The 17,954-nt window shown below is 36.5% G+C and overlaps 1 protein-coding gene across 1 annotated transcript in view; it reads right to left on the bottom strand.

Moving 5' to 3' along the window:
• Window positions 1-17,954, bottom strand: part of EML6 (EMAP like 6) — a 135,901-nt gene that overhangs the window by 33,068 nt on the left and 84,879 nt on the right. Inside the window, exons 17-28 of the mRNA XM_054194466.1 lie at window positions 15,672-15,765; window positions 12,217-12,317; window positions 9,735-9,937; window positions 8,241-8,352; window positions 7,380-7,507; window positions 5,637-5,778; window positions 4,296-4,448; window positions 3,890-4,021; window positions 2,072-2,160; window positions 1,258-1,434; window positions 946-1,147; window positions 593-719 (exon numbers count right to left, since the gene is read on the bottom strand). Coding sequence (XP_054050441.1) covers window positions 593-719; window positions 946-1,147; window positions 1,258-1,434; window positions 2,072-2,160; window positions 3,890-4,021; window positions 4,296-4,448; window positions 5,637-5,778; window positions 7,380-7,507; window positions 8,241-8,352; window positions 9,735-9,937; window positions 12,217-12,317; window positions 15,672-15,765 — 1,660 coding nt within the window. The remainder of the gene's footprint in view (window positions 1-592; window positions 720-945; window positions 1,148-1,257; window positions 1,435-2,071; window positions 2,161-3,889; window positions 4,022-4,295; window positions 4,449-5,636; window positions 5,779-7,379; window positions 7,508-8,240; window positions 8,353-9,734; window positions 9,938-12,216; window positions 12,318-15,671; window positions 15,766-17,954) is intronic.

Here is a 17,954-nt window from a genome sequence, read left to right on the forward strand (position 1 = left end):
GACAGATACCCCTGTTCTGTCCCAACAGTCCTGTCCCAGTCAGAGTTTTTACTCACCCACTCCCCTAGGTCTGCGTTTCACTGGACCTCACCCTCTATGCTTAGCTCTTGCTTCTTTTATTTATTGTCCTCTCCACTACCTTTCTCCTCCCAGCTTATTTTTTTCAGACTAATTCAGCCTAAGGCCAACGTGTACCGTGGGAAATTTCAGCTCTGACAGTAACAACCTGACACAATTATAAACAACTGAAAATCTTTCAATGAAAATATCAACAAAAGCCTTAACTACAAAGTATTTACAAGCTCACCTTATCACAAACACCCTGCTGTAGACTTATCTATAGCTACACCTACTAATTAGGAAAGAATATAACTGCTTATGTGAGCAGCAGAAGAAAACACTCGCAGGTGTTTCACTTTACCTATCTTTCTTCATCATATTAACACGTTGTACCCTATGAACACCACTTTAAATGTTATCTTGTGAACTTTAAAATTCCTGTCTTATTTCTAAGGACTAACTTTAGTTGAATGAAAAGAGATTCCAAAGAGTGCAATGTACATTTGGAAATGAACGCCTTTGTGTAACATACCTCTCCTCTACTGAAACTTCCTTCAGCTGTTGATGTGGTTTTGTCCCTTCCATTTCTCGGATGCTTACAGCATAGATCTTAGTGGTATAGTCAATTGCCTTTTCTCTTGCAACATCACTATCATAACCTTAGAAAAATAAAACATACAATAAAACAAACTACCTTTGTTTCGTAGTGGAAGAGTAGAAAGCAAGATCTGCACCAATAAAAGGAAGGAAACAAATTCTACCAAGCTCTCCCCCCACAGAACTTTAGCACCTGAAAATTTCTTGCCCGCTTCAACTTAAACGCCTGTGTAAGTCTCTGTGGAATGAAGGCTAAATTAAAGACATGTTTTGTGCAATCCTTTTTACCTCCATCTTCTTCTGCATCTGTGTCTGATTCTTCACTATCAACCAGCTTACTCTCCTGAATGCCCAAAAATTCTCTGGTCCAGATCATCAAAGCTGTATCAGCACCACCTACAGTCAGCAGCACAGAATCATTGTGTAACCACCGCACATTGGTTACCTGTGCGCTGTGACCCACATACTTCTTGAATTTTGCATGTTGGCCCTGTAGCACAAAGAATCTGCATGTTAACAGTCTAACATATTGCAAACAGTGTCTTCCTTAATTCCTTTTCTTGCACAGTTTCTAATCACAGAAAGAAATACACTTATTACCTTCACTGGATATGAAAAAAGCTTCACAAAACCGAAGTCATCTCCTGTAGCTAATAGTGTTCCGTCTTTTGTAAGACTAGCTGCATTTACAATGGTGACATCACTGTGCATGGGCCAAATTCCTTCACAAGTAGGACCAAGAACACAGGTCCAGGTGTCCCACTCAATCTTCTCGATCTGCAATCAGAATTTCCCCCAAAGACGTCATCTTAACACATGGCCAATACACACTGGTTTCATGCGTACATTTGTCTATGTTTGCTATTCATTTTTTTTAGCGTTTTTAGAAAGCGTTCACTGTTTCCAGCTAGTTAATACAAATTGCACATCTTCATCAAAAGGCTTCAAACTATAAACATTCCTGCTTTCCCAATGGAGAGCATTGTTTGGATATAATTCTCCTTAAAGATTTTCTGAGGTGATAAACATTGGCAATTTTATAGAAGAATTATGTGTCACAAATAATCAACATCCTTAAAAGCCAGTTCATACTGTTTAAAGATGGTTTATAACCTGCATGCACACTGATCCCACAGAAAACAGGTGATTGTTCAGGAAATGGGACGATGGGGAATGACTGCTATCAAACAAACAACAGTAAATTTAGAGATACAAACAGAAACTTGCAAGTTCTACCATTAGAAATGCTAGGAAAGACACTATACAGAATGATTAAATAATTCTAATTTACAACCACTGTAAATATAGTGGTTTAAAAATAAAAAATATACCATTTGAAGACAAATTATGGTAATTTTCAACAGTCCAGAAAAATAACTTTCACAGTAAAAAATTAAGTAAGCGTAATTCGTACCTCAGCAATTCTTATAACATGCCTTTTCCCCCTTGGTGCTTCAAAAAATAGTTGTTCTTTGGCACCAGAATTGACTTGCAATAACTTTCCTGGATACGAAATAAGAGTTTATTATGAATTTTGTTCATTATTATGAATATTATGAACTTTCTTTTGATTGAATGAAGAGATTTCTGGGGGTAAGCTAAGAAATTATCCTCCAGAGAGTTTTTCATAGCAAAAGTAAAACAGATGCTTAGAGTCACTCTCGTAAGAATCCTGTACCCCTGATTCACTGCAGAAGTAATATTTTAAATATCATTCAACATCCTTAAAAAATCACTTTCTTCTGATAAGAAATATTTTGCTTGTGTTTTCATCATCATGATAATGGAAAGTAAAAAAAAAAATTAAAACGTGCATGTTATTTTCATAACAATTTTGCAAGACAGCTCTGACAGAAATTAAAAACATCATAAACTCCTCTCTATTTCGCACTGCCTAAGTGGCATATTGTCCGGCTACACACTGAGCTGTCCTTGGCGTTCAAGGCCAGGTTGGATGGGCCTTTGAGTAACCTGGTCTAGTGGGAGGTGTCCCTGCCCATGGCAGGAAGGCTGGAAGTAGATGATCATTGAGGTCCCTTCCAACCCAAACCATTCTATGATTCTATGGATATGAAGTTTACCATATCCATACAAATACTGTGATACTAGCAAGATAATTCTGGATGCAATTGGTAGTTAGCAAGTGTTTGCGCAGTTCTACGATATTGAAACTGTATAACTGCCGGGGAAAGCACTCTTCTACCGAGAAACGCTGGATTAGATTATCAACTGATATGAACTAGTGCAGTTCCCGTGTTGCTATATCTTGACTGGGCATCTTGCCCTTTGTCACATGAGCTATATTCAGTCTTTTGGAATCACTGACAAGAAGAAGTGCAACATTGGACTATAGTAGTATTATGCCCTTCTTATGACCTGTATAAAACAGGTTATACAATTTAGTATATTATTCCTTTACATCTAGAAGTTCAGTTAGACTTTCCAATAAACACCATTAAGGACACAAAGAATTTTCAGTTTTCTTACACTTTATGTCTGCACATGTAATACATCCAAGAAATGGCTACTACAGATATACTGGTAGTATCAGACAAATTGCTATTATTGTGTGTACACCTATCAGTAGTCAGATTATCAGGGTTGTAAAGGAGCACACAGTGCCAGCTCAGTTGCAGCATGGCTTACTAGCTCAAGAATGGCACCCAGACCTGAACAGGTTCCGAAAGGAGCTTAGCTCCTGTTGTTGTCAGTGAGCGTGCACCACATTTTGGGGCACCACAGGGGAAGCAGGGCTCAGACACACAGGTGGTTCTGCACAGAATCATATTAGGTCCAGGGAGTCTTATTTGTGTGAGCTCATTATCAATCCTGCTAGACTTAATTAGTTGTGACAATAAGGCTCTCTAACTTCATTGCTGTGATTGCCATGTAATGCTCAGCAAAGAAGAAAGGAAACTGGACATAAAAGGTGGAAAAGAAAAATATGCCACACACTACAAAACTATAAAAGAACAGGGCAAAGAAAAGCAATATTATGTTCGTAAGTGACATTTTAGTCATATGTTGTCAGCAGTGAAGTACCATGTACTCTGGTACAAATGCTACAAGGGAGGCCAACAAATGTAGTTGCGCTGAACCCATATGGTGCTTCATGTTGAAAAATCACTTGCATTAGTAGTTACAGTTTATCTTAGTAACTGGTATGTGAACAGTTTTCTGATATTCCATTTTATAGGCATTTTAAATCTGTATCTCTGGTCAAACATTTTACCTCTTGAGTCCCAGTCAATGTGTGTGATATAGCTAGATGCACCTTTACAAATGCCAACTCTTTTGCTGGTAAGTACATTGTAAATATCTACAAAATTATCATGGGAAGCCACAGCCAGGTACTTTCCTGATTCTGTAAAGAAGAGACACTGAGGTTATTAAAGGTTTACATGTTATAATTATTATTGTTATGCAATTTCACTACTGTAGTGCATCCAAATGCACCAGTTAGGGGTGGGCCCCATTATACGAAGCTGCATACATCCATACGGAATTGTAAAGTATTTAAATGCATGGAGCGCATGCTCCCATCTCTATCTTCGTTCGGAACATTCAATCTTTTGTCTAGACGTAAAAAACAAACTCCAAGATAAACACCGCCCTTTCACCTTATCATCTGATTATACCTCGTGAAAACTTTATATCTGAGATCATTTCCTTTCTGTGGTGAAAAGAGACCATATCTTCAACAGTGTCAGCGTTTACCACCAGAAAACTGCCATCATTCAATCCTACAGCCAAGGCTTTGCCATCAGGAGAAAAGGCACAGCATCGTCCACCTACAAAAGAAAATGGAAAGGAGAAAACCGTGAACAAACTGCAACTGAAAAGTTTTTACATCGAGCGTATAATTTTAAAATAGATTAGTTATTTATTAAACCAAATATATTATGTGATAGGAGGGCTATGAATAATGTTTTACTAAGTGAGAATATACCCTCTGTATAGGCTGTTCTTGAATTGACAATGGCGATTTGATGAGTCTTGAAATGGGTTTAGGTGAAAATATCACCTTCCAACTACGTTCTAAACACGCCAATGATAGAAATAAAATTAATTAAAAAAAAAAAAAGAAAAACACAGAAAACATACAGAAGGGAAATCCAATTGGAAAATTCAAAGACTCATTATGGACAGCATAACTACATGTCTTTCAGGGATACTGAACTTGAAAGCTTCTTCATTATATGACTATTATTTAATATGATTCTTTTCAGGTGGAACACATTTAAAACAGAGATGTACTACACTTCCTCCACTTACTTTTTGCCTCAACATTATTTCTGACCATACTCTCTCATACAGCTATCCTCATCCATCCCTGAGTTCACCTCTCCAAAACATTTGACTCTGTTTTCCCTCAGCCAGTTAAGAGTTTTTGTGCTCTGGATCTGTCACTGAAAATGAAGCATGTTGAATTTACACCATAAAATTTCCTGAAGGACATAAGTGAATAAATGAAATAAGAGTAATTTTGAGAAAGCGGAATTACAACACAGCTCATCTAATGGTATACAGAGGAGAAAACCTGTTCATTTTCAGAGAAGTTGGTATGACATGCAAAGTTCGTGTTGCCACTGAAAGCTGGTTGTACTCAACATGCAGAAAATTTTACATTTGTCTTTCGAAAGAAACTTTTTAATGTCAGCAACAAATATGCTGATCTTAAGTATTCTTATGAAGGAAAATGATCCTGAGGTCAACTTATTCCCTTGGAATCAGAGGAAGATTAAAGTTAATTTCTTTATTACTCATTACAATAGATTATAATCCTTTTTCTTTCTATCCTTTTCATTGACTTGACACATGCCAAAGACAATTTAGTTCCTGTGCTTCCAATTTCTTAATGACTGTCTCCTCTTCCTACGTAATTAATGCCTGTGATGTGCACCAAAAGCAAAGATGTAACTGTTACTGAAACAGAGTAGTATCATTACTATCACAGTGTGTCGCCAAATGAGAATTACCTTTTTTGAGTTTCCTCACTGCCAGCATGCGATGCTGGGATGAAAGTTCCCAGATTCGTAGTGTTTTATCATCACTCACTGTTGCACAGACTGGCAAGAGAGGATGAGCTGCCAAGCCCCAAACTTCTCCTTCCATATGCCCCTAAAGGAAACCATTTAATGTAAGAGAAAATAACGCATTTGGGTTTATGTAAAAAGTTCTAGCACTTGCCTTGCCTCCTTTTACAAGTCTCAGGCAATAAAGATCTCCTCTCAAAAATGTTCCACATTCAAACAGACCTGAATGTCTGGTCTGTTTCCTCTGATAACCATCTAAAAGATACTTTTCCATAGTCTCCTCTACTATTACCAGCTGTAATTCCTTTTCCTCCAGTGCTCTCTCTTCCAGACTTGAGCAGGAAATACTTACTCCCCAAACAGGACTTCTTCCTGAAATCCTAATATGGGCTAATCTCTCTTCAAGGTTTATGTAATTTTTTAGATCCTGGAGAACTTGTTTTCCCAAAATACACGTATTTAGTTCTTTTAATCTTACCTCAGAACTCAGTTTTAAAACTTTTTAATCACTCTTCCTGCTTTTTCTAGATTTGCTTCAATTTGCATACATCTTGCTGGCACAACATTTCAAGATTATATAATTTTTTACTATTCTCGATCCGTATTTCAGTTTAGTAACTGGCATTTTTGTTCAGATGGAAAAATACCGTTAAAAGAAAAAAGGGAGGAACTGTCATGACATCTTAATTACACTTTATGTATTTTCTATTTTAGCTCAACTTGATGCATGCAAGCATGTAATTTAAGATGGATGACAATTATGACACTTCTCTTTATCAGAAAACTCAAAGCAATCGGGTAATTCTACTCTCTTGCAACCCTAGTATTCATATGAAGGCAACTATGTTAGGAAGAGACTGCAATTCCAAAGTAGTAAATGAGTTACATAATTTATGAAATACAGCTTTGCACATTTAGGTTAGTGAGGCTGTGATGCAGGCAATACAAATTTCAAAGATTACTTTATGTGGTCGGAGCTAACTGGAAAGAAAAAGACCAAGGAAACCATATTTTTGTCATTTTTGTCAATTAAGTCATTTTTAGAAAACAAAAAATAAAAACTTGACGAATTATAACTCAGTAAATTATACAATTTTCTACATATAGACATTAGGGTTATTCAAGCAACATCAAATACGTCAGTGGACATATGTATGAAAAATTTTTAACGAAACATTGCAAAATACTTTGTCTTGCAAAAAGAGATCTCTCTATGCTTTGTAACACATGCAGTGACAACTGCATGTCACTGAAGAAAGTTGTCATAACTCTAAAACAATTTTTCACTAATTAAAATATAGCATCCTTTAGAATACGCTAGATTCCCAATAAAATACGCTAGATTCCCAGTAAAACCAATAAATGGAACCATACTGTCAGAAACTGTGTTAGCTCTACTCTTCATTTTTCATTTTTATGTTGGGTCCTGAACTAAAATGGCTAAAGAATTCATAAAAACTCTCATCAGCGTTTGAACTTAATAGACTGCTTGTTTCACTTTCAGAATTCTGGAATCTTCAGTGAATCTCAAAGTCATTTACATAAGAAAGCATCAACTTCTGCCTGAGCAAGGAAAACAACATTGATCAACAGGATTAATGAAAACAGAAAGAAATGACTGGGAAAATCTTATAATGTCTTGTATTTCTACAGGGAATATTTTCACATGGAAGAGCCATACACTACCTGAACAAGTAGAGTCATAGGGCCACTTTTATCAATTTCAAGTATCTCTCCATTTTTAGTTCCCACTAGTATATGCCCATGTCCTAGACTGATGGCTCGAATAGAAGGATTGTCTTCTAAAAGTAAACCTGAAGAATACAAAAATATTAATTTTAGGATAATTGCGAAATCAAAAAGAGACTCGTATCACCTATAATTCACACAGCTTACATCACCTATAATTAAAATCTATTTAAAATAATGAAACATGAGATACACTTGCCTGATCAAACTACACGATAATCCATGGATGTAATTAATAGTTCAAAGGAGGGAAGCTTGTGCTAGTCTATATTGTGGCAATATCAAGATCGGTATTTTACTGCGTTAACAGTGACAGTATATAAGGGATTCAGATGCTCCAGCAACATGGACATTAATTCTGTGATTATCTATGAATACCACTTTACAGACTTCCACACTGATGCCTGGGGAAGTAGAATTTAACAGGTCTATCCAACTCATAGGGACCCTGGTCTCACTACATGAAATTTGGCCACTTGAGGAAGATAGCTGCTAAACCGAATGGATCTTGGAAGAGCCAAGACTCGCAGGCTTGTGACATTTCTTTTAAAAATAATTTCTTCAGTGAAAACAAAGCCAAACGTCACGGAATAGAGGAAGAAATAGCAGAACAAACTATAAATGGCAAAGACTGTGGAAAATAAAACTTAAATCAATCAAAACAGAAAATTCCAGCACAGAGTAGTAAGTAGTATATTAATGTTCTTTTTGTGTTCTGGTAAGATTTGACACCTATTACTGCCATTTTACCAGCCTTCATGCATATAGTCCTTATTAAAACACAGTAAAAAATAATACCTTTAGAACTAGCAGATAGTGCTGCTCTTTTAATAGCGTACGTCTTCAGACATCTTTCAAACATATCATCCCAAAGTGCCACAATTCCATCTTTTCCACCAGTTGCAAAACCCTGTACAATGACAGTATGAAAACACACACAAATGTCAGCAGTCATGTGAATAGTTTAATATTTTAAAAGACATGTCCAAAGGCAGCATAAATTATCCCCTGCATTTTATTCATGTGTCGAATTAAAAATACTTCAGCCTATACCTATGAAGAAAACAATAAGGGGAGAAAATCTAGAGAGCTGCTTTTCTAGGGTTATAAAGACTTACAATGATGCAGAGTACTCTAACTAGTAATACTGGACCATAACATTTTTCTGCATGTGGAAATAAGCTATGGAAAAATATGTGCTTCATCCTTAGAAGAGGCAGTAGTTGGTAATAATAGCTTCTCAAAGTATTCCAAATTCAATGGACTCAGCAGATGGTTCAAACTGAGTCCTAATAACGCAAAGGGACCAATTCTTTGGTTAATTCCCTTGGTAGATACTCTTTATCTGTGCCAAGCAAGTGCAAAACACAGCATAAAGAACTAACAAACAAAAATGTAATTGAAGGGGATGTTCAGAAGATAGAGCGTCAAGAACAAATAATAGAAAAATTGATGGAAAAGCTAGAAACAATCAATTACGGACAGAAAGGACTGAGCCACAGGGATTTTAACTGACCGACCTTGATATATAAAAATATTATTATCTAATATTCTTCTTCTCATGCTATACTTTTAAAGTTGAAACTATCATGTCAAAAAGGATATTCCATTAACAACATCTTCAACTTGCCAGTGGGTTTCAACTGGCAAAACTTTGCCCCAACCTCATTTATGTGATGTCAATAATATATTTTGTAATAGTTTCTTTTAAAGATTTATTGATGCAACTGAAGGAAAATACTTTTGATATCTGGAATAATTAACTCAGAAAAACAAGACTTTTGGATATTTGAAGTCTTGCTTGCCTAAGACAGAGTGATAATATTATTAAAAATATCCCGTTTCGTATTTTGGAAACTGATAATGCAAAAATGCTTTTGGAACCATGTTGAAGAGGCAATGAATGTTACCTGTTACTCTTCTGTGGTTTACAAATATGAAAATGACATGCATGAGCACAGTGAGAAATAAATTCTGCATATTTGGATGTCAGAAAGCTATTGGTCAGGTAACGAGGACATATAAAGTGGTGCTTACAAATACAGGTCTACCAAATAACAGAACTCATTAATATTGGTTTCATGATTTGAATCACATTCAGATTCATCCAGGGCAACTTGTTTTCTGTTATGGTTTTGTTTATTAAAGCACCTTCAATGTTAGTGCAATGTAGAACAATGTACATACACGTGTACACACACATGTACAAAACCTGAGTAACTTCATTGGGAGATAGTTAGTTATACACTTCTAAAATCCAGTATTGCAACAAAAATAATAAAGACGAAATACCTTATCCAATGCGTGCATGGCAAATACAGGTCCATCGTGGGCTTTCACTGTCTTAAGCAACAGAGTATCCTTCCAGATATAAATGTCTCCAGTAGCGGCGCCAGAGAAAACTATGTCTTCTATTCGCCCGTATGAAACGCTCATCATAGTTTCCAATTTTCCAGTAGTTCCAAATGTTCCTCGTTTTGATGTAAAGCCTCCACCTGCAATATAAATAAAAGTAAGTCTTTTTATATTTTGGTTTCTAGTCATAGTGCTATAAAAGAACAAATGTAAAGGACAAAACCCCATCATCTCTTGTGATTGCCTAAGACATAGTAGATAATAGAAATACTGAAAACACTGTGCAGAGGGAAAAAACATAATAAAAGAAAGTCAATCTAGTAATGGCAGTTTTGAAGCAGTAGAGGCTCTGTTTTTCAGATTGCTATTTCCAGGCAAATGATAAATTTTGGTGAGGAATTGTGTAAAAAGAATTAATACAATGGCTGGCAGAACATTTTTTGCACAGAACAGCCTGACGAGTTTCTACCAAGCTTTCTCTCTTTCGAGGTGACCATAACTGCACATGAGATACTAGAGGTTTGGTTTAGTTGTCCACTGGCAAGTTGACAATTTGACAGCAGTTTTGCAGAATAAATGGTAGATTTGCTCCTCTTCTGATTGCCAGAGAACCAAACTGCCACCACCTTACTTTGGTTCAGAAAGCAGGAAGTAGCCATATGCGCCCATGAACTGAGTGCTCATAGACAAAAATACACAAAGAATTACAAAATAATATAGGCGTCGGTGTCCTTGCTTCAAGTCATCATGTATTTCGCAGTTAACACCAGACTGGAAGTCCCAATTCCACTGAGCAAATCTTAATTCGAAAGACACCATTTTTATTCCAAAGGGATTATTCTTCAAGTAAGATACTACTTAATGCAAATTTCCCGTAGCAGAATTTGGCAAACAGCAATGCAAGTCTATGTCTTTACTACAAAAATAACCTAAACATGAAGTGCAGGGGAAAAAAAAAAAGTAATTTTTACATGAGAGCACCTGAACCACTTGACCGCTGTAAAGTACAGTGTAAGTATAGGAACTTCTTAAAACTATCTGATTTTGCCCGTGTCCTGGTTCCGGTGGGGATAGGGTTAATTTTTCCTGGTATTCCATGCCATGTGAGCCACGCCCACCCTGAGCTGCCGGGGGAGGGGGCAGGAAGTTGCTGCTTAAAAGCCGGCTGGGGCGTCCGGGGTCCGGCCGGCGAGCGGCGGGGAGCGGCGGTTCCGTAATCGTGTTTGTATATTCCCCTATCCGTGTTGTTGTTGTTGTTTGCCTGTTCCCTTTGCTGTTCTGTTAAACTGCCTTTGTCTCAACCCAAGAGTCTTGCCTTTTCTTACGATTCTTCCTGTATCGGGAAGGCCCGAGCGAGCGGCCCGTGGTTCTTTGTTGCCGTCCGAGGCTAAACCACGACAGCCTGAAAAACTGATTTTGCCCTGAGTTCCCTTGAATTCTATTTTTAGCTGCCCTTGTGCTGCCTACCTTTACTGAATTTTACACATGGAAGATGCTCTCTGGGACCTTGTGTAGTGTGTATATGATTAAAAGTCGTGAACGACAAAATATCCAGTCCTGAATAAAAAATATACTCAAACAGAAGTCAGTTTTGCTGTCTTCTTCGGTTTGACAGAACATGCTAGACTGATAGCTACTTCCCATTCTGAATATTTTGCTTATTGGTTTGCAGAATCTTACCCTGGTTTCAAATAATGGAAAACACGTTTTCATCTTTCATTATTTAGAAAAGGAAACAAAACTCCTGTGTCATATGAAAAATGTATTACCTTGATATCTTGATTCTTGTGATATCATATCATGATTTTTAGCCTAATGGATAAAACATAAATTACTATAAATGAACTTCTGCAAAACACGTGATTCTTTATTTCTTTTTTTTTGTTTTGCCCAGGCACGCCTATTAAGGCCCATCCTCCAGCCTACCTTTACAGCCTGGCACTTTGAAAAATGTGCTTCCATCTCTGAAAGTCATCTCCGATGACTGAAAACCAGCTCTATCTTGAAACTGAAGGGTTGCTGAAGTGTTATGTCAGTAACTGAGGTGCAAACACTACCATTTTTAGCAGTGTGCCAGAGGTACCTAAGATTCTTGGCTACCAGCTGGCATTTTCACAAGGGTCCTAATCTGCCTAAGTGAATTACAGGACTGCATGTTTTCTGAAAGCCAAGGATGCTTATTCAGGAGAAATCCGTAATAGTATGACTTGAGTTAAAAAACAATTAGCTGGAAATGACTTCCAAAGAGAAAGGAATATTGTGACATTTGCAGATTCGGAGGCAGGTTTTCCCCTTTTTACTATTTTGGTAACTAGAAAATTGCTTTATAAATAAAGTCTTAAACTGAGAACGTGATGTTCCTGTATTAAAAATACATGCATTTTCAAATGAAATAAATATAAAATATTCAATACAGTACCTGTTTGCTGCCAAAATTTGATATGCTTCATCCCAACTGTGACTAGTTTGTCTACATGATGCGGATTACACTTCACCACAAATATTTTATCTTTATGGCCCCTGCAATAAAAATAAAAACGAAAAAACACTCTAAGGGATGAAATTTCAAACTAATTTGTTTTAAACAGGCATTTCATCATATTGGACTAACCAAACAGAGTCTTTAACAATGACGGTCTAATCACCATGACTGTGGTACTCTTGGTGCAAAAACAACAGCATGGATCTACAACACTATAAGGATTGGGGGACTAGTCACAGAGGCTACGTCTATATTATTTCTACCATCATTACCCTAGCTAACAAAAAGTAGAGAGCCATATTTCTAACCTGCAAGAGCTTAGCCTTGGAAGCTGACTCAAAGTTGGCTTACAGAAGAATTAGACTACAGAAATGTGGTGAATAAAAATTACCTCCCACTGAATTTCAGTTCAGTTAAGTCATAATGAAGAAGCAAGCAACAAAGGTCAATGCAATTAAGAAAAGGTATAAAGGGCAGCATAAATATTTAAATGGTAAGAACTCAATTAAAAAATATTTAAATCCTCTGTCAAGAAAAACGAGGAAGTCTTTAACCTACTGCTTCAAGGGGGAAAAATAAAATAAGAAATTATAAAATTATAATTTAGGAAACAGTTCGTTCAGCAGTACATACACCTTCAAATTTAGTTCTCAGGTAATTATTCTGTTGGAGTATGTATTTATGGAAATGTGTAAGTTTAACCATTGCAAAAAATATTCCCAGATGCAAAGTAGTAATTATTCCTATTTCAGTGTTTTATAAAAAGCAAAAATCACTAGCCTTTCAGTTTGAATTTTCCGGTTTTGTACTATGAGAATGTCACCTTCATCTGACAGGTTTAGCAGATCTGAAAAATCACACGGTTCTGATAAGCCTCTTGGTTTCAGTATTTTCTTCTGCTTAATCAGTCTAAAAGATGAAAACCAGTCCTTTACACCTTTGATGTCTGAAGTATATCCTCCTGCAGTTTCTCCTTCTCCTGTTCCTCTACTTTGCTATAATGATGCCCACCCAGCCTTTCAGTTCAGGCCAGTTACACTGCTTCTTCTGGAAGCATCTATCACATCGGCAAAGTGTACCGCCGTGAGTCCAAAATCAAACTAATTGCATCCCAGTGCAGGTGTCCCCTGTAAAATGACAAGAGTATGTCTGCCCATGTGATAGGATGAACAGTGTTGACACACGACTGTATGGCCCAATTTCCTGCAACGGTCAGACCAAAACACATATACAAACCTGCATAGTTTTTGCGTCCTCGTGTTCCAAAGAACCGGCACAAGACATTTGCTCTTACAGGATGAAGAAAGTAAAGAACATAATGTTCCCTGATTGCGATTGTAAATAAATTTGACGATGCCCCTCTCTTAGGGATTGCAGCGCACCAATACAAAACACTAGGATCAAACAGGACCAGCACCGCGTCAGCACGTACGGCATGAGAAGCTAGTGAAAGAAGCTCAGATATATTTTGATTCTAACAGCGTACACTGACTCAATAAGGATTTTAATGAAACTAGACAGAAGACTGCAGAGCCAAGATAGGGAAACAAGCTGTATAATTTATCTAGTGAGCAATTAAAACAAGAGTATATTCTGAACACTGTGACAAGAAAACTGAGAAGTCATGCTAAAATAAATCGTCCTAAGAAGATTAAGCAAAAGGGATAGTCACAATAAAAAAACCACCAACCTACAGAATAAACATAATGAATGTTTGTACGTAGTGAACGTACACTTCTTTTTTCAGGTTTAGTCGTTTGGTTGAATTCCTCGTGTGGGTCTACATGATTGTAAGGAGATGCCCTTCTATTTTTCTTGTCTGCTAAGCCCACATGAGGGTCATGTCTAAAATTTGGATGTAAACTCTCCTGACTTGATACTTGTCTCTCTCTTTACGTGTCCTACTGTGCTTACCAGCATGGGGGACTTGCCTTTAGGCACTGCTAAAATATAAACAATAACTTAAATTGGAACTTTTCAGATGATAAACTCTTTTATTGTGCTCTCTGTGAGGACCCTGCATATTTTCAAAATAATAGATTAGCAATAATAGTAGATACATTTGGTACATAATAGTATTATACACTGAAAAGGACCCGAGTACTTAATCTTGTATCTCTCCTGCGAGCAGCAAGAGACAGGTAGCCATATAGCCCATCGTTATCTTGTTAAAAGCTTAAAAGATCTCTATGGGAATATATAAGGTACTTCTTCACTCGTGAGTCTGAAGCACAATCTGAGACAGTAAAACTAGGACTGGAAAGCAAATGAAAATGTCACGTTTTACAACACAGACGACACTGTCAATAAGCAAGATTTAAAATCTTGCTGCCTAATAATCTGGATGTCCGAGACAAATTTATATAGCTAATATAGATTATGGTACCCACACGCTTGAATCAAAACATTTGTTTCTTCCATAATGGTATACTACTAACAGATAATGTTGCCAGGAGAAAATCTTATAATTTCTTCTGGAATATGTCACCATATAATAATAGAAGTAAATTATCTTTCACAGGCACTTTTTTGTAGTCCTACTAATAATTTCTACTGATCAATGCCAGATGTTACACGGTTGCAGACAGGATTTGAAATGAATTCCTCCTGTTTCTGGTACATAAGTCTGTGCTTACATAAATTCTACACGATTCTAGTGTCTTGACCTCAGAGGTACATTTGATTTGCCTGAGGGTAAGACAGAAATCAGGTTCTCAAGCAGTTTGGTTCTTCTATCATGTACAACTAGTATAGTAGAAAGAAAATACTGCAATTCGATATTTTCTAGAAGAAAAAAAGCAAACATGTAAACTGTAATCCAGTTCTCCTCCCACCACTGGTCTCTTCAAGCAATTGCAAAAGCTTCTTCACTACAGGGTGATTAGCTAAGCTTTCTGTTAGTAACTGCAAAGAGCAAATATCTCAGAAAAAAGCTGACTCAGAAAGCAAGATTAGCAGACCATGAAAAATCTATTTATATGAGAAGGAACACTTTTTTCTTTTTAGAAAAGTGATCTGCATACGTACACTGAATGGAACGCAGCATATTACCTAATGCATAAAGGAAAATATGACAACTCTGATACTTCTGCCATGAATCGGGAAATAAAACTGGGAGAAAATATTCACTTAACTTGAAAATCACTAAATGAGCTATAATATTAACATAGCTATCCTAACAGGAAAGCTAGGGAACTCTTGACAGAAATAGTTCACGGGATTTCCAAACACTAAACTGTACATCCCAAGGTTTTTAATCTGGATATATTGCTCTGAAACACCATTCTGTTTTCAGAGATGTGTTTTTTCCTATAAAGAAAGAAATACACATGGATGATATTATTCAGAAAAATGTAATCACAAGGCACATTTACACCAAGATGTATTCTCACCTGGTTGTTGCTAGCTTTTCTCCTTTTTTCCAATCCCAAAAAACAATGGCATGATTATCATCTAGCCCAACAGATGCCAAACATTTTCCATCAGCTGTACAGAAGCAATACTTAATGTTAAAGGTGGTAATGTTTAGTTGAAAATACAACAGGCAACGAACACAACAAATACATTGTAAACTGAATTTCAAATGACGTATTATAAATGAAGCAAAAAAAAAAAAAAGGAACTAATACTTTGAGAGATTAGGGGTCAGATTCACTGATGGCCCTCAGTTCCTAAAGTAGACTGTGTAGAAAATTAGACAAATGAACTGAAGGAGCGAGTCAACCTGCCCAATCTGTTAACATAACAGAAGTCTATACCTGCTGAAGGTTTTACCCACAAGGAGGATTCATACTGCAATACTGAGCACCGAAATTAATACCTACTGGCTGATGACGCATCAGCTTTCACAGAGATTTCACAGAGCACTTTCCTAATCCATGACCTAGCCTTCCTCTTCTTAACTAAGGTGACTTTAAATATGGCAGCACCCTTATCAGAGACAGAACAGGTTGTGTTATAGGTCACAATAAGATTTTTCTGCTTAACTTTTAACTGGATGATTGCAAGTCATTCTTTTGACTTCATTATCTTCTATTATGTTTGTATGTCTGACCTATTTTAGGGTTTTTTTTTATATTTGTATACCTTATCAAACCACTGATCTTTCCCAAAGGCAGAAACAAAAGATTCTTTTGTGTAAATACAAGGAATCAGGATCAAACTGATCAACTGTAGGTAGGATCAAACAAGACAATGAAAGTCAATTTAATAAAGTCCAAGTACTCCAAAATCACATTACATTTTATTTGAAATATTTCTGATCAGATGATGTTCCTTTTCTTTTGCTTGAAATGGTGACAAGAATTCCTAGTGTATAATGAAACGGCTGGTTAAAAGTTAATAGTCAATATAATGAAACTATAAATATGGTAGAAAATTCTAAGGCTAAAATTAACTGCCAGCTTTCATCTCTTGTACTGCAGGAAAGACACAGCACTGCTGAAAATGAGAGGATGAAAAGCAAGAACAGAATATCATACATAATTCAACAGTACCTAGGCATTCTTGCTACTTGTATCAAATAAAAATAAACAAGAACATTGTTAACAAACTTCTAGACACAAACTACTGTCACAAAATTTTGAAAATTTTTAAAAACTAAACCGTAATTGCTGAAGTATATGATAAGGGAATTGAACTTTATAGGTTGTAGCAGGAGCCGATCACCTGATTATTTTTTTAAATGCAGAAAAGTTAAAGGTGGAGGAGCAACTGGTGAGACGCCCAAAAAAGTGAATGAAAGCAATGATTTGACGATGTTACTTCACGTAGAAGTTAACAGATGTTAAGGGCTCTGTGCTTAAGCATATTTGACTTCAAGAATAGACAGAGTGCTGCTGGTATAAATTACTCCATTAGCACTACTTCATAAGGGTGAACGGGTCCTCACAGCTAGACAGGTCTCAGTATTTAGCAACTGAGTTCTATGAGAAGCAAGTCAAGAAGGAGAAGGGGAATTACAGAAAGAAGAGTTCCCAGTTGAGTGAAACAGGCCTAGATGGAAGGAATGTACGTAGGCAGGAAAGAATGAAGTTGAAAAAAAGGATAGGAACCAAAATGGAGTTTATTAAATTAAAAAAAAAAAAAAAGTAAGTACACAAACAAGGAGACACAAAAAGTTAATGAGAAAGGAAAGGAAAGCAAAGGAGACAGTAAGAACCATTCTATAATAGTTTTAGTGAGATAATATGCTATGAAGATAGCTGATATGAAAGGTAAATATCCATTATGTAATATGTATTATTTAAGAAAGAGGTATATTTGTTTATTTGGATGGCAATAATTATTTTTAGGGGTAACTCCTCAATTGTGTAAACAAAACATGGGTAACCAAATTTTCTTTGTAAGAATACTATTTAAACTTTAGTCACTTGAAACAGGAGGTTTTATGCATTAATACAGGGTATACACGCCAATTAATATCCAAAATTATAGATGTTAAATTAGCCACCAGAGGGCACAACCAAACACTGCATGAATGCAATTATAATCTTCGATTCATAACATCATCCGCATGGTCCTACAAAACTGACCCAGCTCTGTACACTGTTTTCAGTAATGGCCAATAGCAGATGCTTTAGAAAGCGAGTAGGAGCATAGAGAACGGGTAGTATAGAGTCAGCTGCCAGATAAGTACAGCCAAAAAAGGTATCTTTGGAGTTTTAGGTTTCTTT

Source organism: Rissa tridactyla, chromosome 3 (assembly GCF_028500815.1).
Source record: "Rissa tridactyla isolate bRisTri1 chromosome 3, bRisTri1.patW.cur.20221130, whole genome shotgun sequence".
NCBI classification, from domain to species: domain Eukaryota; kingdom Metazoa; phylum Chordata; class Aves; order Charadriiformes; family Laridae; genus Rissa; species Rissa tridactyla.